The 19,272-nt window shown below is 54.2% G+C and overlaps 1 protein-coding gene across 1 annotated transcript; it reads right to left on the reverse strand.

Annotated features, from left to right (window-relative positions):
- Window positions 1-1,123: 1,123 nt before the first annotated feature.
- On the reverse strand, window positions 1,124-18,118 carry NOL9 (nucleolar protein 9). Its single transcript, XM_090268511.1, has 12 exons — window positions 17,693-18,118; window positions 16,768-16,987; window positions 16,260-16,387; window positions 14,375-14,510; window positions 14,165-14,261; window positions 13,617-13,714; window positions 7,100-7,261; window positions 6,622-6,919; window positions 6,197-6,308; window positions 4,125-4,302; window positions 2,727-2,860; window positions 1,124-2,126 (listed from the first exon to the last, which is right to left on the reverse strand). The coding sequence occupies exons 1-12, from the start codon at window positions 18,080-18,082 to the stop codon at window positions 1,965-1,967; spliced, it is 2,115 nt and encodes a 704-aa protein (XP_090124637.1). The 5' UTR covers window positions 18,083-18,118; the 3' UTR covers window positions 1,124-1,964.
- Between the last annotated feature and the right edge of the window lie 1,154 nt (window positions 18,119-19,272).

Consider the following 19,272-nt stretch of genomic DNA (forward strand, 5'->3'; position numbering starts at 1 on the left):
GAACCTAACGGGATACGTGGGAACCACTGAACTGTCTTTGTTTATAAAATGGAATGAACCCTGGAATTTGAGAATCTCATCATTTATTTTCACATCTACCTTTCCTGTAAAAGGATCTCTTGAAAAGAAATGACTTGAAAGAATCACAGAATTGGCAGCTAAGGATTTTCACATTCTAAGCCACAGGTCTTTAATTTCCTCAAAATAAGCACCTACTACTTTGGAAATCACACACTCGAATGACTTGGGGGTACGTCCCCTGCAGACTCATTCCCACCTGTCCTGATCCACATGGACTGAGAAAGGCCAAGCCCAGACCATCGACACGGGGTACAGGTGGGCAGCCAAGGTACCCGGCGCCGTTGCCGGTATGACCGGCAGCCCCGGAGGTGGCCACGCAGCCGTCTCCAGGACGTCCGATTCCCGAGAAAGGCTAATCCAGGCTCTGTGGCCCCTCCAGAGGGTCTGGCCCGCGGACGGTGGCTGACGGCTCCCTCTAGTGGCCACCTCTGCTTGCTTTACAGACGGGCCGGAGGCTGCCTGGGTTTGATGAAAAGGCCAAGGACAGGGCAGCGCTTCTGTTCTGGGACCTGTTCTGGAACCTGCTGCAGACATGGCTGTTACTATGAAGGTACAAGGAACCGGGGAGGGAGGCAAAAGGCTGGCGGTGGCGGATCGTCCCAACATCCTCTGCAAGGCCCAGGTAGAGAACACGTACAAGGTCGAATTAAATACAAATAAGAGGCAACCAAGAAGTCAGACCTTGAATGGTCTCTAGAACATTAAAGTCCGGCCTGGCGTGACCAGGGTCCCCACGAGAATGTGCAGGTCTGTGGGCTATCAGATGCAGAGCACTTACAGAGATGATTTGCGTGCCTCTAGGTGCTAAACCCGCACACGCTGACAACCTCCCGGAACACGGCCTGCGGGGGCTGAAGTTCGGAGGGCCAGCGGGAAACACACCTCGGGGAGCACCCGTCTCGCCACCCTCCCCGCAGAGCTGGGAGGACCCAGGCTGCCCATCCTTGCACACCACCACCACTCCGACCTTGCAGGCCCCGAACCGGGAGCCCAGGAGAAGAGGAAGAATGGACTGCCGCCCGGGGGAGCGGCTGCATCCCTGACCTCCTGCACCCCAGGGGTAAGCGCTCAGCGGCGCGGAGCTGTGCGCGGGCATCAGCGCAGGCCCGGCCGCCACGGGCAGGGGTGGCTGTTCGGGGAGCTGCCTTGCCAGGCCTCTCGCAAACAGCCCCGGGCCCCGTCCCGCCCAGGCTGTCTTCAGTCTCAGGCGAGAAGTCAGTGAGGACAAGCCTAGTTTTAGAGGCCCGAGGAGAGGTTTCCCGGGTTTGAGAGCCATTTTCTCAGCATAAGACCATCAGATTAAGAGAGAAAATGAAGGGTTCTTGAGTCCAAGCTTTCATCTGTGACCCCTCGATTAAAGACGGGACACCATCTTCCACACCTGACCTAGAGGGGTGGCAGAGGAGGTGGAGAGTGTCACATGGTCAGGGGATGAGTGGCCCCGGGGGCTGCGGCCCCCCACCCCTGCCAGCCATCACGGGGTGAGGACTGAGGTGTGTCCCCATATCCAGTCACGCTTCGATCCCGCTGGCCAGCCTGCCTTCCTTCCTCCTGGGTACATTTCCGTGGCCCCAGTCTCCCAATTTTTATCCAGATTCCAACAACCAGGTCCTTGAAGAACTTTCTGAGGCGCCGACTGTATTCTTTGTTTTAATGGTGTACACATTTTTCCCTGCTGCGTTATCCCCTTAGGAAAGAAACGTCACGTATGAGGAACCACACAGCAGACCAGGGCAGAACTGTGTCACGTCGCTTTGAGAAGGGACTTGAATGACTATGACCTTCCGCAAGCCACGCAGGGGACGGCGCCGCAGGGCGCTGCGCGCGGCCGCAGAACCCCCAGTTGGCCGGCGTCGGGCTGGGGACAGCCAAGCTTTCTCCCCTCAGTCACAGCACCAGTTTGGTTTCCAGGAGAATCTGGCTCTCGGGGGCTGCCTCTCTCTAGACGTTGCCTCGGTCTCTCTTGCTCCGATGTCCCCGGATGCTCCCGGGAGTCTAAGATTATAATCTGTCGTGATGTAAGGGATTGTCCCCTCGAGCCCACGCTGCAATGGAAACACAGAGACTAGTGGGAACGCTCCCACTGTGCCCAACCCTTCTCCCCCAGAGGACGTGCTAAGTGCATCGGAGTGAGGGGCTCCCCCTCTGGAGCCCCGCGCCCCTCCCGCAGGCCCGGGAGCCTGGCTCAGGCACAGAGGTGACTGCCCCTTTCTGTCCAGTTCAACCCCACAAACGCTCCAAACAGCACAAGCAGGGCAGTGTGGTCTCTCTCTCTCAAAAAAGGTGAGGCGGGGAGGACCAGCCAGGCCACTCCCAGGCCCCGCAGTCCGGCTCTGGGGCCACCCCGAAGCCCATGGCCCACGTGACCCTCCCGTGACCTCCCCGTGGGTCACGGGGAAGGGGTGGTCCCGGGAAGGCCACCTCTGTTCTCCTCTCCCACAACCTACTCCCGGGATCACGGCTCCCCCATGGGGCTCCGACCACAAGCGACAGAGGCTCAGGGCCTTGCCTCCTGCAACCTCTGTAATAGTGTCAGTGTCCCCAACGAGGCCCTGTCCCGTGACTCCTGCCCGACCTCAGGCCCGCACTCGCCGCTACACACGCAGCCAGCCTCCTCCAGGGCCGTCCCCGGGAGCCGTGCCCACCTGGCTCTTGAGGACACACTGCGGAACGGAAATGGCCCCGACCAGCAGGCAGTTCACGTTTCTGAGCGTCTCTGGGGGCACAGGCGTGAGGATGTGGTAGAGCTTCCTCTCCAGGTCGATCCCTCTGCAAATCCCTGGAAGACGCATGGAGCACGCAAAACTCACCCTTTCTGCAGGACAGCGAGCCTCCCCACCACTCCGAGTCAGAGAATGGCTTTTAAAATAAGTTTCAATTTCAACTGGGTTTTGCTTTGAAAATACAAAGCAGTGAGAGACGGAGCATGTGGATACTTGGTACGCTTCTCCTTGCTCAGCCGCGAGGCACCAAACTGGTCCTCGTGCCAAAGTCCTGGGCTGTGCCCCTACGGCACGCACGCACAGGGGAGGCCGTCCAATGGGAGACAGAGATGGCTCAGGCTCTCCCATCACCAAGTCCTTTATGGTCTGTGCGGAGTGACGCAATTTCTGTGGAAACGCTCTTGCAGAGTCTAGTACCGTATAAATCAGATTTGTGTAATTATTTAAGGACTTGGCTAATTTTGGGTCACCCATCCAGAGACATTCACTGATGTCTATTGACCACATGAGCCAAGGACGGTCACCTGAGCGGGGCCTGGTGCTGCGAGGCCCAGGCCAGACGCGGCCCTGGGCGACGGAGACGCCAGGATGTCAGGATGTGACACCATCGACTGGGCTCAGATCGCTCCTGAGTGTGGCGTCTAGTCAGGAAGTGTTTCCGGTGTCCAGTGCAGAAATAGTGACGCCCACACTGGCACGGTGAGGACAGGAGAGGGAGGGCTCTCACGCACTTTTGAAAGAGAAGCTACCCGACCTGCTAGTGGGTCGGATGTGGGGAACGAACGCAAGGGGTTACCACGGAGGCCCGGGGGTCTGGCCCAAACCCTGGCGTGGGTCTCTGAAGGACCGGGTGGGATGGGGCGGGAGCAGAAGGTCCGGGGAGAACACCAGGTGTGCGGACCCATCAGGACCTCCGTTTCGGACCCAAGTCCTAGATGCCGGTGAGCTGCCCAAGCCGAGCAGCCAGGAGGGGCACCCGGGCCTGGGCTCGGATGCACGGCCGGGCGGCGACAACCCTACAGGAAGTCGGCATGAAGCTGGACTCGGGGCCCCAGCCGTGCAGGGGACAGCCCGGAGGACGCACGCAGGGGGAGGAGGCTGGCGCCAGGCCCTCAGGAACCCAGGTTCAGAGGTGCCGGCGGGAGCAGCAGAGAAAGAGCCGCTTCCACCCTGCCCTCCAGCCCGAGGCCCCCCGTCTGTGGAGACAGAGAAGCTCTTGGACCCCTCCGGCCAACACAGCCTTGAGGGCAGGACCAGGAACCCCCCACCATGACGGGAGTCAAGGGCAGAGGTCGGCAGGCGCGTGTAACTCTCACTCACCAAACCCGACACAGTCGCAGACCGGCGTCTGGGCCAGCAGGATGGGCCCATCTGCATACCCGCACACGTCATCCAGGATCTGGCAGAGCGCGACCCAGCTGCCATTCACCGCGTACAGCACGTGCGTGGGCGCCACATCCGAGTGTGTGACCCGGAGGGCCACCATGTTGAAAGGGACCTGGAAATCAAATGTGCATGTCCCTCTATTAACTCTTTACTTTGTAATTGAAATTTTAGGGGTGACACTAGTTAATAAAATCATACCGGTTTTGCCCTGGCTGGCGTGGCTCAGTGGATCGAGCGCCAGCCTGTGAACCAAAGGGTCGCCGGTTTAATTCCCAGTCAGGGCACGTGCCTGGGTTGCGGGCCAGGTCCCCAGCTGGGGGCCCGTGAGAGGCAACTGCACACTGATGTTTCTCTCCCTCTCTTTCTCCCTCCCTTCCCCTCTCTAAAAATAAACAAAATCTTTTAAAAGATCACACAGGTTTCAAGTGTACACCTCTATGATACATAACCTGCACTGTGTCCTCCACCCAAGGTCAAACCTTCGGTCCCAGAGAAATGACCCCCTTTGCCCTTTATTATCCCCACCTCTGAGCCCTAATTGAGAAACTACTTTTCATGTGTGTCAGCTGACTAGCCAGCTAGCTAAGGTCTGTCTGCCAACCTGCCTCCCCAAAAGTATCTACACAGAATGGAAATAGCGACCAGCATGTGCTTAGTTTTACTGCTGAGGTCTCCGACGTAAGAAAGTCAAAGCCCACTCGTGAAAAAAGCCAGCGCTTGTTCCCTGATGTGACATGTCGGATGAAGAGAAGTGGGTCCCACTCCTGGGGCATGAGATAAATAATGACCTTCAACAGGTGACTTTCCAGGTAATTTCAAATTCTTAAAGGAGGAAAGTATTTCGTTACACGTATTATTTAGATTTCAAAAACAAATCGGAAATAACAAAAGGCAGATTAAATTACTGGCAGATGAGTTCCAAACCTAGTTACACAGCATCTCTAAGTGAGTAGAACACCGCCGACCAAGCTGCCCCGGCCGCTGTGGCGGAGACCAGCTGAAACCTGGAGCCAGTGCCCCCCACCCCCAGGTTTGGGAGGCATGTGCCGCCGCCCGGGGCCGCTGCTGACCGTGCCCAGTTCTCTAGGCCAGGAACAGGGAACACGCAAGCATCGCCCTCTCAGGTCCCATGAAGTCACCGCGTCACTCCTCGCAAGAGCTGAGCAGAGCGCCTGGCCCCCAGCGAGGGCTCAATACCGGCCGGGCCGTCCTGCACTGGGGGACGCCCTGGGCTCCAGTCCCAGCCCAAGTGTTCGTTGTGCCCCTTTGGGCCAGATGACTCAACACTCCTGGCCCTGGTCCTGTCACCTGGAAAATGGGGACTATACCAGGGCCGTGGTGAGTGAAGGAGTAAACACAGGCTTCAGCAGAGCACAGCACGGAGCACGCACCTCAGAAATGCGGCCTGTTGCTATTTTATTCCCTGATATTCGGAATCCTAACGTGAAGGTGGGCTCTTCTCCAAACACTTCTTAAGAGCTTGGACCCCAAGATGCAAACTCTCTTGTGCTGGAATCTACTTTTGACGACCACAACACAAAAGGCTCCATGAATGCTCCCTGGGGGCCAGTGCCGCTGTGAACACCTGCCGAATCCGTACACCATGCGGCCAGGTCGGCACGGCCTCCATCCCACAGATGACAGACCGAGTCACACACAGCCGGGACGCGGAAGTGCTGGAGCCAGGACTGCCTGGGTTTATCCCAGGGCCGCCTCCGGGCTTAGGCGGAACATTCCTAGCCAGCATGGAACCAGAGCTGTGCCCACACGGCCCAGCCGTTAGGAGCATGGGCCCTGGAGCCAGACTGCCCGGGTCTGGTGCCAGCACTGCCACTTCTGATCTGCCAAACGGGGACAGTCACCGAGCCCACACCGTGGGCTGGTTCTGAGGGTTAAATGAGAGAAGGGTTACAAAGTGCTTAGCGGAGCGCCAGGCGCACAGGAAGCCACGGAAGTGTTTGCTAAAGAAACAAAGAAAGCCGACCCCGCCCAAGTTCGGGGTGTACCTGATAGGGTGTCAGCCCGTGGAGGGGAGGCAGCGACTCCGGCCCCGAGCCCTGCAGCTGGCCGAGGTACCCCAACACCGCCAGGTCACGGAGGATTCGGTTATGCACCTCTCTGAGAAGGAAACCAGAAGGGGTAAGTAGAGGTTTCAGCTCCCAGGCCCCCCCCACTCAGAAGCAGCGTACACCTGTCATTACAAAGAGGACGGCCACACCTTCGTATCTGCACGCCCTGCCTTTCTGGACACCCGGCGGCCACACAGGAAGGGCAACGACCTCCCAGTTGAAGGTCCCGGCAACCACCGGGTAGACGACGACCCGCCCTCGCCGAGAGACAGCGGTGCTAGTGTGCATTTTAGGGACGGACCGCTTTCAAAGACCCGAGCACAGAGGCCCGGGTGGACGGAAGGCCGCGGTGGCTTATGTACCTATTCCTTGGCGTTTTCCTAAACACAAAGTCCGACCGGACGCACATCAGCTTATGTCCAGTAAATACAACCGGACTCTCCTTCTCTTCGTCCCCGAATTCCAGAGTCTCCGCAAACTCTGCTATGTAGAAGCCTCTGCTCCTGCCTTTGGTCCTGCTCTTTGTGTACAAGCCGTCCAAGCTGTCCACGTACTCGGGGGTGAGGCTGGGCATGGACTTACTCCGGACGGAGCTGAACTGCACGACATGGCTGGGGGCCAGCAGCCTGACCAGGTCCACGAGGAGCAGAAGCCCTTCATCTGCGAGGCAGGACACAGCGTCAGCAGTCAGCGCGCCCAAAACGGGGACACTTACTCTGAGACAGAACTGATCAACCCGAAGAATCGCCCCAAAACCGGGCTCTGGCCGCGACACCTCAAAGCCAGATCCTTGCTCCCACCGCCTGTCCCCTCCTGCCAGACGCGCCCCCGTGGGCTTACCTGTCACCCAGCCCATGGTGTTGATGATAAGAGGAGACTCTCTTTTGTAGGAGCTGAACACATACTTGATGATCTCAATGTAATTATCATAGTTGTTTTTACACACGGATTTCCCAAAGTAAACCATTTTCTGTGGTGTCCTCTGGTGAGTGAAAGGTGGTCCTAAGAAGACAGATGAGAATAACGACTCCATGACAACTCAACAGGTGGGGAGTTCGCCACCATCCCTGACAGTCTGAGGCGACCGGAGACCCCCCACTGCCAGGAACCGATGGGCCCCCACTGGCAGAACTCTAAGCTTTCAACTTAATATAAAAACCTGCTCACTATTACCTAACCGGCTCACACCAACTACGTCCTACTAAGGTCACTCGTTCAACACTCACTCACTGAGCACCCACGACCCGCTGGACACATCTGTGGACAAAACCAACGCCTCCGTTCTTTTAGGGCGGACGTCCTAATGAAGGGTGATTAGGAACAGCTGCGATCGCTTGCTGGAATACAGTGCTATGCTCCAAGTATGTGACACACAGTCTTTAAAACCCTATGAGGTCGGTGTTATTAGTTACTGTCCGCATTTTTACAGACGAGGAAACTGAGAGGCTGACTTGGCCAAGGTCACACAGCTGGGAGATCGGCCAGGCTTGGCTCAGGTAGCTCAGTCACCTCTGCAGGTCACAGTCCCCGAACAGACCACCAGCCTGCTCAGCCCGAGTCACTGTCCACCCCCTCTGGCTGGAGCCAGGCCACAGCACTCAGCAGGCAGGTGACCAGGTCTACGTGACAACACAGCTGGCAGGACCAGGGCCTTGGTCAGTGTGGTTGGTACAAGGCCGCCTGAGCCAGAGCTAGTGAGGCTGCCCTCAGGTGGTGGCCCGCAGCCGAGAGAGTGGCCTGCGGAATCACGGGGCTGAGCAACCATGTAAACAGTTTGAGAATAGCCGTAGCCGGGGTTCTTATCATCAGAGAAGAAACTAGTCAATATGCGAGACAGCAGACTAGAGAGCCCCGGGGGTCAGAGTGGACCCGGGACGGCAGTGCATGTGCACGACTCTTAATACACAGGAGAGACACAGATGTGTGTGTGTGCACATGCACACACGCAAACACACGTGGCCTGCGCAGGTTTAAGCGTGCGTATACTTCCCGGCTCTGTCTACCAAGGGGGACCAGTCCCCCAAGGGGAGCGAGAAGCAGCGGTGCCCAGAAGGAAGGAGCCCCCCTGGCCACAGCTGGAGTGGGATTCCCTGACAAACACTGCCCCCCCGAGCGATCAAAGCGAGCATCCCCAGGAAGAGGACAAACTGACCGCGTGTGGATACGATGCCCTGAGAACACAGCCTCACCTCTGAACCTGATCATGAGACATTCTACAGATGGGCCCTTCCAAACTGTGAAGGTCACGGGAGATAAGGGCCGCTGTGGGAACTGTTTCAGGCTGAAGACGACGGAGACTCATGACGACACACTGGGCCGCTCAGATGCCTGGGACAACAGACACAAGCCTGCGGCAGTACTACTCCTGGACGCATGCTGGTGGCTGTGTTATTGTTATGTGGCACAGTGTCCCTGATTTCAGAAATACCTATTGAAATATTAAGGGCTTAAAAAAAGGGAAAAGCATTCAGGGACTGGAGAAAACGTGAAAAGCAGGAGGGCAATGAGACCAGCCAGAGCGCTAAGCCGAAACAAGTATTTCTGACCAAGCTGTTCACACAATGCAAACGTTTTAAGAATTCTTATTGACAGAAAGTCTATTAAATCCCTAACATATCTAGCAACCTAATATGATACCATCTGCTTCTTTTAAAAGTCCACTAGACAAAAATCACACACTTATCTCAACAGGCACAGAAAAAGCATTTGACAAAATGCAGCATCCTTTCACAATAAAACCGTTCCACAAATGAGGGGTAGAAGGCTTCTTCAACCTGACAAAAACTACGAAAACCCACAGCTAACATCATACTTAATGGTTAAAGACGGGATGGTTTCCCTCTAAGTTCATGGACAAGAAAAGGATGTTTCCTTCTGTTCAACACTGTACTAGAGATCCTAGTCAGAGTTCTTAGACAAGAAAAAAAATAAAAAGCATCCAAATTAAAAAGGAAAAGATAACACTATCTCTATTTGTAGGTGACATGATCTTATGTATAGAAAATCCCAAAGAATTTGCTGGAAAGCTACTAGAACTAATAAAGGAATTCGGCAAAGTTGCAGGAAATAACATAAACACACAAGAAAATCAGTTATGTTTCTATACACCAGCAATGAACAACCTGAAAAGGAAATTAGGAAAGGGATTCCATTTATAATAACAGCTGAAATCATTAAATCCTTAGGAATAAATGTAACCAAGGAGATGAAAAACTTAGACCACAAACTATTGCTTAAAGAAATTAAAGAGGACCTAAAAAACTGGAAAGAACCCTGTGTTCATGGACAGAAGACTCAATAGGTCAGTATCACCCAAAGCAGTCGACAGGTTTAACACAATCCCTATCAAACTCTAACGGCCTTTTTTACAGAAATGGAGACGCCAATCCTCAAATCAATATGAAACTGCAAGGGGTCCCAAAAGGCCAAAACAATCTTTTTATTTCTTAATTAAATTTATTGATTGATTGACTGATTTTAGAGAGGGGGAAGAAAGAGGGAGAGGGAGAGGGAGTGGGGAGCGGGAGTGAAATATCGATTCGGTTGTTTCACCCATTCGTACATTAGTTGATTCTTGTACGTGCCCTGACTGGGGATCGAACCTGCAACCTTAGCATATTGGGACACTATCGTCGTCGGCAGCCGTCCGTCTCGAGAGACGATGGTGTAGCTTCTTAAGAGTCTATCTGCACCGCCGAGAATGGCTGTGCAGTCCGACTCGGGAGTGACACGGTATCTGTCTCCTCCCGTGTTGAATCGACATCTTGCGATGACGCTGGAGTGTCCTCTCCAGTGAAGCTGAAGCTACAGAGCCTGGGCAGGGTGATATGGAGGGTCTGCCGTTGCCCATGCAGCAGACCCCCCCTTTCTTCGCAGCTTAAGGGTCCAAGGGAAAGACGGAGTCAATACAGCTTGGCTTCAGGTGCGCCGCAGGAGTTGCCGGTGTTGACTACAACGTCAAACCGCCTTAGGGACTCCGGCTCCGGATTTTCTGTCGGGGTTTACTCCCTTAGCCTTTCCCCTGAAGAGGTATGCCGCAAGGCAGCGGAGGTTTTTTGGAGTCAGAGTTTTCCTTCTCTGATGTGCCCTGACTGGAAGATCGAACCAGCGACACTTAGCTCGCAGGCCGACGCTCGATCCACTGAGCCAAACCAGCCAGGGGAATGGGACACTATATGCCATGCTAACAAACTGAGTTACCCAGCCAGGGCCAAAAATAACCTTGAAAAAGAATAGAGTTGGAGGGGCCACACTGCCCAGCTTGGAACTTGCTACAAAGCTATAGCAATTAAGAGCGTACGGTGCTGGCATAGGGACAGAGATAAAGGCCAACGGAAAAGAGCGGAGCCCAGGGGAAACCTCACACAGCTGCTCAAATGATTTGCAACAAAGTTGTCAAGACCATTCAATGAGGAAAGGAGAGTTTTCAGCAAACGGCGATTGGAAAACTGGACACTCACAGGTAAAAGAATGAAGTTGGATCCTTTCCTTATACCATACAGAAAAATTTACTCGAAAATGGATCAGATCAGAGACAACAGACCCAAACTGCAAGCCATGCAGCCAAAGTACGCGCAGAGGAGAGGACTCTGACCTCCGGCGGCACCCAGACACGAAATCTCCCCCAGGCCCTCCACGGAGCCAAGGAACGGACCCCAGACGGGGAACTTGACAGCGGAACCCTCTCAGGAGCGAAGGGTCCCCTGTCCAGGCAGATCTGGTGCTGAGCCCCTCACCATAGATGGTCAAGTTCCTCTAATTAAATTATTAATAAAACAGCCCCCCCACTTCTTCCACGTACTTGTTCCTGGACCCGGCCTGGAATCCTGGCTCAGGGAGACTGATTTAAGCTTCTTCTCTGGACTCCCTGTGGCTGCCTGACAAACCTTTCTCTCTGCTGGGGGCGGTAGGGAGTGGGGACTGGGGATCAAAGACCTAAATGTTCGAGCTAAAACTTACAAAACCCTTAGAAGAAAATATCACGGAAAACCTTTGTGACACTGGATTTGGCAACAACTTCAAAAATATGTCACCAATAACATAAGCAATAAAAGAAAAAATAGGTAAACAGACTTAATAAAAATTAATAGTGTTTGTGCATCAAAAGGTATCAAGAGAACAAAAAGATACTCTACAGAATGGGAGAAAGTATTTGCAAACTGTGTCTGATAAGGGATTACTATCCAGAATACATAAAAAACACTTAAAATTCAATAAAACCCACTCAAAAATGCGTAAATGACCTGAATAGACATTTCTCCAAAGCAGACCTACAAACGGCCAAGGAGCACAGGGAAAGATGCTCACCGCCACCAGCCATCAGAAAAATGCAGCCCCAAACCACAATGCGATGGTGCCTCACACCTAACCAGGCGGCTACAATCGAAATAACGAGAGCTGCTACAGATCAGGACCCGTGGGCACTGCTGCTGGAAACGTCAAATGTTTGGTTATCGTGAAAAGCCGCTGGCAGTTTCTCAGAAGGTTACACATGGAACCGCTAACAGCCGAGCAAATGCACTCCTGAGGAACCGAGAGCAGGGACCCGAGCAGACTCCTGTACACCCATGTTCAGAGCAACATGACTCGAAACAGCCACAGAGCAGAAAGAAGCCAGGGGCCCATCAGCAGCTGAACGGATAAACAAAACGTGATATGTACATGCAATGGAATCACATTCAGCCATCAAGCTTTGATAACATGCTACATTATGCTTAGGACAACTGTTATGTGATTCTTTCATATGAGGCACCTAGTTTCACAGGGACAGAGAGTAGAACAGAGGTTCCCGGGGGATGGAGGGAGAGCAGGAGAGGGAGTTACTGTTTACTGACACGGTGACCCCCCTTATCTGTGGCTTCAGTTACCTGCGGTCAACCATGGTCTGCAAATATTTAATGAAAAATTCCAGAAATAAACAATCCACGAGTTCGAACTGCACACTGCTCTGAGTAGCAGGATGAAATCTCTCTCCATCCTAGGAATCATGCCCCGTGCCCAGCTATCTACGCCATGTAGGATACCTGCCCATCAGTCACTGAGTTATCAAGTCCACTGTCACAGTATCGCAGTGCTGTGTCCGACCAACCCTTATGTTCCTTAATAATGACCTTAAAGAACAAGAGTAATGATGCTGGCAATCTGGGTATATCAAAGAGAAGCTGTAGACTTTATCACATGTATGTTATGTACAGGAAAAAACAGAGCGCCTGCCCTGGCCGGTGGGGCTCAGTGGATTGAGCACGGCCTGCGAATCAAAAGGTCGCTGGTTTGATTCCTGGTCCGGGCATGTGCCTGGGTTGTGGGCCAGGTCCCCCCCGGTTGGGGACGCACAAGAGGCAACCAATCGGTGTATCTCTAGCACATCCATGTTTCCCTCCCTCTGTTTCTACCTCCCTTCTGCTCTCTCTAAAAAGTAAATAAAGTTGAGGGGCTTCAGTGGGTGTAGGGACCGGCCACCTCCACCACTGAGCTGGCTGAGGGCCTAGGAAGAGGCACCGGCACAGGGCCACTGTTCGTCCACGTGCGTGGGAATGTAAGTAGCAGCGGGCGCCTATGCCCGTCCCAAGACAGGCGCGGGAATGGAGGTAGCGGCAGGGCCCCGGACCCGGGTCGCTCAAATAAAGGCCAGAAATGAAGATAAATAAATAAATAAAGTTAACCCCCTCAAAAAAGAAGTGTCTCTAGGTTCCGGTACTATCCTCTGTTTCAGGCACCCACTGGGGGATGGAATGTATCCCTTGCAGAGAGTACTGTATATACAGCATTCCGGTTTGGGAAGATGAGAAAGTTTTGGATATACTTCAGTACATAATGGTTATATAGTGTTGTGAATATATTTAATGCCACTAAATTGTAAACTGTACACATATGAATGTTTAAAATGTTATCACTGTTGAGTATATTTTCCCATTAAAAAAAAAACAAAAAAGAAAAAAAGCAATGTGGGATTCTGCTTTGGATTTTGAACTGGAAAAAGGACATTAGTAGGTTAACTGGTTAATTTTGAATAAAATCTCTAGCTTAGTTCATAGTATTGTACTGATGTTAAATTCCCGGTTTAGGTCAGTGTAGGGCTAAATGAGATGTTACAATGAAAGGAAAGGGTGTTTCTAATTTACATATAACAAAATGACAAAATGGATAGTAGTTTCAGTGACTAAAATGGAATCCTAGAAAGTGACATAGTTTGTTTTTCAATTTTTGGAGGCTAGAGAAACAGTTAAGGGAAGACCATGAGTTTGGTAGGGGGATGGTCACATTTATTTTTTAGACTTTTATATGTTTGAGTTTTTTGTTATGCGTCATTACCCTTGCATTTTAAAACTGAGACATTTAAGAAATATATAATACATACCTAGAACCGGTTCTGTAACATTAAGTAAAGAAATACAACCCGGAGGAGTAAATTCTGTCTGTCCCAAATCACATTCCAAATAGTCAACGCAGGGAATACTAAAAACGTAAAAGAAAAATCTCAACTAGCTTTACTATGTCAAAAGTATGCACCAGACCTTCAAGACTGCACGTGACATAGTCACAACCCACCCTAGGCTGGCTTTTCGGTGGAAAAGCATAAAGAGAACGTGACGGGGTCACAGCGTCCACTCATAAATGGTACGGCTTCGTCGTTCCTAAAACTTGACCTTAAAAGGCAGCAGAATTTACCCCCACTCTGAATCCCACGGACGTGGACAAATACATATTCTGAGACGGAGTGTTTCCTCCCACAAGCTAACAGGCCCGAGACAGCACAGCCTCCCTCTGGGGCACAGTAAAACAGGCGATGCTGAGCGGCCTGGTCCAGAGTTGCAAACAATCTCTACTTGGAAGTCAGTTTCTTAAAGCAAAACGACTTCATGCCCCAAATCTAGCAATGTGGCAAAACAAGAAAACCGCTCTTACCTATTTAACAACTGGTTGATCAGGTATCTATTGAACGTTGACTTCCCGATGTCCTGTGGCCCGCACACCAGAATGACAGGGCAGCCGTCCACTTCCTCTGGAGGTGACACAAACATTGACCCCGAATGAGCCACCTGCGCGAGGACTCTCACCACACCCAGGAGTTGCCGGAGGCACACGCGGAAACCGCCCGACTACCGCGTCACTCACCACAAGAGACGCTGACCAGCTCCTCCAGGGCCGAGAGGACGCTCTTGGTGAAACGAAGGCCGGCCTTCTTCTTCTCTTTCCTGATGCCGACGGACCTCAAGGCGAAATACTCGGCGTTAATCTGGAAGGTGGCACTCTGCAATTAACAACGTGACCCTTCAGAAAGGTGAACGAAATGCACCCGTTTCCCTATGGCTCTGAATTCACAAGCCTCATACAGCTGGGAGCCACAGAAGGTAAATCTGATCCCTCCCTTCTTCTCAGCCCCCAGATCCAACCCTTCAGTCGTGTCTGTCAACTCTCTTCCTGAAGTCACCTGACGCCTGTCACCTCGGCTTATGCTTACTTCCTGAGCAGGACGCTCCGGAGAAAAAGAAAACGTGCGGAAATTTAAAAGCGAGTGCCAGAAGAAAAATGCAACAGGGGACCAGTCACAGAGCAGGCTGGCGATGTGGAGTAAAGTCAAGGCAACACCCCAAAACAAGGCAAAATGACAAAGAGCAATGCAGACAGAGTAGAAAGGAAGGGGGAGCCAGGTTCGCGAAGTCCAATGGCGTTCCAGCAGAAGTGCCAGGAAACCACGGGAAAGCGACCTGAGGATGGAGGAGCCCAGTCCTGGCGAAGCAGGTGGGACCTGGACAGAATAAGGCCATGGTGTGGAAGAGGATCTAGGAAGAGACCCCTCCAGGACCGCAACTCATCAATCCCAAGGACAAAGACGTTATAAAAGGACTGAGATCCGCCAGACAGTAAGACTTCCGATCAGCCACTGCAGAGCCTAAGAACCAATGCAGCAGGCCTTAGGATTTTTTTCTTTTTAAATATATTTTCTATTGTTAGCTTTATTATTTTAGATTTTATTTATTTTCAGAGCGAGGGGAAGGGAGGGAGAAAGAGAGGGAAACATCAATGTGTGGTTGCCTCTCACGCACCCCCAACTGGGAACCTGGTCTGCAACCCAGGCCTGTGCCCTGACTGGGAATCGAACCAGTGACACTTGGTTCGCAGGCTGATGATCAATCCACTGAGCCACAGCAGCCAGGGCCAGGCCTTAGGATTTGACACCAATGACCACACTTTTTCCAGCACCTGGAGCCCAGTTCCTGGGAGCGCCTCGGGGCTCACACCGGAAGCTCCCCCGTTGGAACTCCATCAGCTCCCTTGCTGCTACTATCTCCCCTGGAGGCCTTTGGAACCCTCTTCAGCTGAAAGCTCCAAATTCACATTTCCAGCCTCTTGAACTCCAGACTCAGCATCTAACAGGCATCCCAAAGCCAACACAGCCACACACACACCCCAGCCCCCCAGAGTTGCCCCATCTCACTTAATGGCAACTCCAAGCACCCAGGGGTTTAGCCCAAAAAGCCTGGTTAGCCTGGTCGTCGTCATACCTCACCATCCAATCTGTCCAATGACGCTACGGATCAGGTTTCATTTACTGGCTCACGGGAGGCAGCTACAGTGACAACCTGACCTTAGGAAGCCAGTAACATGGCCAGCAGGATACAGGGGAGGAAAGAGCGCTGGGAGAGCGTAGGAGTGCCCCGAAACTACTCGTTCACAGTTGAGAGGAAACTTACACTCTCTCAAATTAACGAATCAAGAATCAAAGATAACCACTGATAAAAACGCCAAAAGGCATTTAATCAACTACAATATGGAATGATGGCTTTTGCTGGGGACTGAAACTAAGGGGCGGGCGGGGGGGGCATTTTTCATGATCTACCTTTCTACCCTGGTTATTTTTACTGTACACACGTGTCACCATCTGCGTGACCTACAGCACAACAGGAGACTGGTCTTCGAAACAAACACCCCTACATGGTCGTTTAATGTGACTGTTTTCGTGAAAGTGATTAGTTAAACTGAATGAAAACCGGTTTACCTCTTGTAGGAAAATGTAAGATAAACCTGGATGGCTGGTGATGAAGTTCACCGTGGAGGTTTTCAGCCTTTCCAGCATCACAATGGAACACAGAGGAGAAAAATTCTTCATCAACCAACATCGGTCGTCTTTAAAGAGAAAGATAAGCCATCTTACAAATTGTAACTAACTCCACGAACTCTGTGCCCTTTTGGACTCCCGTCGCCTTGGCTAAACTATAAACTCCTTGGGGGAGGAATGATGTTTGAAAGCCTTTTTCAGGCGGTCCCACTGCATAATAGGAACGTACCTGGGTTGAGAAATCAACCTAGGTCTGCCCGCTACTAGCTGTGTGGCCTTGGGCAACTTCTCTCCTCTGTAAAATGGTGAAAACAGCTTCACTCTCAGGACCCCGGTGAGGGTTTAAGGATGTGGTCAAGTGTGCGATATCTAGGCCATAGCACACGTCTAAAAGGACTTAGCCTTGTTATGGTATATCCTCAGTAAACCCCCCAGTTCTCTCCATTACCCCGGTTCAGATGAGCTCTGAGCAAGGCTCGGGCTTCCCTCTTCATCTCCTTCTTGCTTTGCTCAGCCATCAAGTAATGAACTGCGTTGATAGTGAGGCGGGAGTGGGTGTAGGCAGAGAAGACGTCCCGGGAAGGCTGGCCTTGGCCGATGGTAAAACCCAACACCTGCACTTGGCCATAAAGGCAAGTCACGCGACAGGTCCCACTAAAGGTAAAACCCTAGCAGGGGAAGAAAAAATGGGAGAAATAACATTACGGATTCTGTTCCCAACGACTGGAATTCTCTAAGATCTTCATAGCTATTCACATATAAAAAGCTGGCAAATTACATTGTAGTAGGTGACTATCAGCCACTTCCTGCTTTTGACCTCAGATCTTGATGGACACACAGAAAACAAGGGGGTCCCACGAACCCCGCTGTTGTCCTCATGCCTCTTGACCTTAAATGGTGCACTGCCTGCCAAGTCTCCGCGTTCCTGGTTTTTTTCACTTCCCTCCTGCACTGTAGAGGGACGTCCCAGACCAGAGGCCAAACGAAGAACGGGAGCCCTGCAACCGGGCTGCGCGGGTTCGGATCCCGGCTCCGCCTCTACTGCGTTCCTTTTGGCAAGTTCCCTAAACTAAAACCTCAGTTCCTTCCTCTGTCAACACTCATAACAACAGTGTAATGACCCCATGCGAGCCGGGAGCATTACATGAGTTCGTACGCCCAGAACACTTAGGACACGCAGAGACTGGCATTACTGAGCCCCCGGTTATTAATGGTCGTGGCCGTTCACGCCCCTTCCAGCCCGGAAGGTCGGAAGCAGCCTCGGCGGAGTTCTTCGCACCCCTGCTCAGCACCGCCGCCCAGAGGAGCCAAGGCCGGGCAGCCCGCGGCCCCCGGGGCTGCGTGCCCGCCCTCCCTCGCTCGGCGCGACTCACCTGATTCCGCGGCAGCAGCAGCAACGCGCGCCCCGGGCCGGCCGGCCGCAGTGGGGGGATGGGAAGGGTCGTGGGGCCGCGGGGGGCCGAGTCCTCGTCCGAGGGCGCGCTGGGGGCCGCGCTGAGGGCCCGGCTGGGGGCCGCGGTCTTGGGCCTCGGGGCCGCCGCCGCCGCCACGCGCGCCGCCCGGCAGCTGCCCTTCCGCCAGTCCGCGGCGGCCGCCTGGGCCTGCAGCAACCGCCACCGCAGGCGCTTTCGGCCGCACCAGCGCAGGAGCCCGAGCCGGCGGCGGGGCCGGCGGCTGAAGATGAGCTGGGGCCGGCTCTTGCGGGCTCGCGTCCACGTGGAGCGCACGGACCCCCTCCTCTGGGGCTGCGACGGGTCCGCCATGCTGGCCGCCGGCGCGCGCGGCGTAGGGGTCTCGCGAGATCTCGTCGCCCCGCCCCTCGGCCCGGGAGGCGGCCGACAGTGCCCCCTGGGGGCCGCGGGCGCCCGCTGCCGACCGCACGTCCCGGCGGCGCGCCCGTGCCTGGGGCGCCCCTCGACGGCTCCCGCGGGCCCGCGCGGGCTCTGGGGGCGGCGTCTGGGCGACCAGCGACCGGGCGGTCCCAACGAGGGCTCCGTTTACGTGATGCAAAAGCCCGGCGCGGCCGCCCGCGGGGTGATCGCCAGGGCCGCACCCCCGAGTCAGACGCCCCCGAAGTCCACCTGGGGTCCTTCTCTTTTTTTCCTGCAAAAATGCCCCAGAACGGCGGTTTACACAAACCGCCCGCCTGCATACCCTCCGCTGGCCTGCATTTATGTGTCTTCGGGCTGCGGGGAGCCCCTGGGAGGCTAGGCAGGAACCACGCTGGTTCCCTCGGGGCTCCGGGGCAGAAAGCAGGACTCGGAGGCAGGGAGGCCCACTCCGAGGCCTGGCTCCTTCTGCAGACTGAGGCCCACGTGGACGGCTCTAACTCTGCCAGCCCCTGGGAACGGCCCTCCACGCCCTGTCCGTCAGCGCCCCCAGAAGCTGGGTCTCTGCCTCCGTCTGCACCCCGGCCCCCAAATGCGAGGGCTCCCTTCCTGAGCCAGGGGCGGCACAAGGGCCGGGACGGAGCCCACGGGGTCCCGAGGAGCCAGCGAGGGCCGAACGGATTGCGTCTGTGCCTGCGCCCAGCCCGGGTCCTAGTAGGACGGTGGCGGGAAGCCAAGGCAAACAGCCCGGTGCCAACACCGCCTGGGGGCCAGGGCCATCCGTCTCTGTAAAGGCCAGCCTGGTCCAAGGGCGAGGCTGTGCCCAGCCCAGGACTGTCACTGGGGTGGCTCCCCTGGCTGTCCCGCAGCGTGCCCTTTCCTGCTGCTGGGCTTTCAGCTGCCCCTGGCTTCAGCCTCCCTGGGGATTACCTGGGTGCAGGCCAGTTCCTTCTCCACACTGGCTGTCGCCAAGGGAGACACAGCCCCGCCGTGACAGTCTGTGACGGGGGAGTGAAAGCTCGACAGGACTGTCACTTAGTGGAACTCGCCCCTGCAGGGTCCTCTGCCTGCCCTCCCTCCCATCCTGCGCCGCCGGGCCCTCCCAGGCGCTGTGGCCTGTTGTT

The sequence above is a fragment of the Furipterus horrens genome, unplaced genomic scaffold (genome assembly GCF_987537825.1).
Source record: "Furipterus horrens unplaced genomic scaffold, mFurHor1.1.pri manual_scaffold_3, whole genome shotgun sequence".
In the NCBI taxonomy this organism is placed as follows: Eukaryota; Metazoa; Chordata; class Mammalia; order Chiroptera; family Furipteridae; genus Furipterus; species Furipterus horrens.

What these genes read in the sequence shown, in the direction of transcription:
- NOL9 (XM_090268511.1), bottom strand. Translation starts at nt 18,082, where the DNA reads ATGGCGGACCCGTCGCAGCCCCAGAGGAGGGGGTCCGTGCGCTCCACG. An exon ending in AGGAAAACGCCAAGGAATAG is followed by an intron (nt 6,309 to 6,621) that starts GTACATAAGCCA and finishes TTTCCTTCTCAG; the next exon opens with AGAGGTGCATAACCGAATCC. An exon ending in CTGCGACTGTGTCGGGTTTG is followed by an intron (nt 2,861 to 4,124) that starts GTGAGTGAGAGT and finishes TGCGTCTTCCAG; the next exon opens with GGATTTGCAGAGGGATCGAC.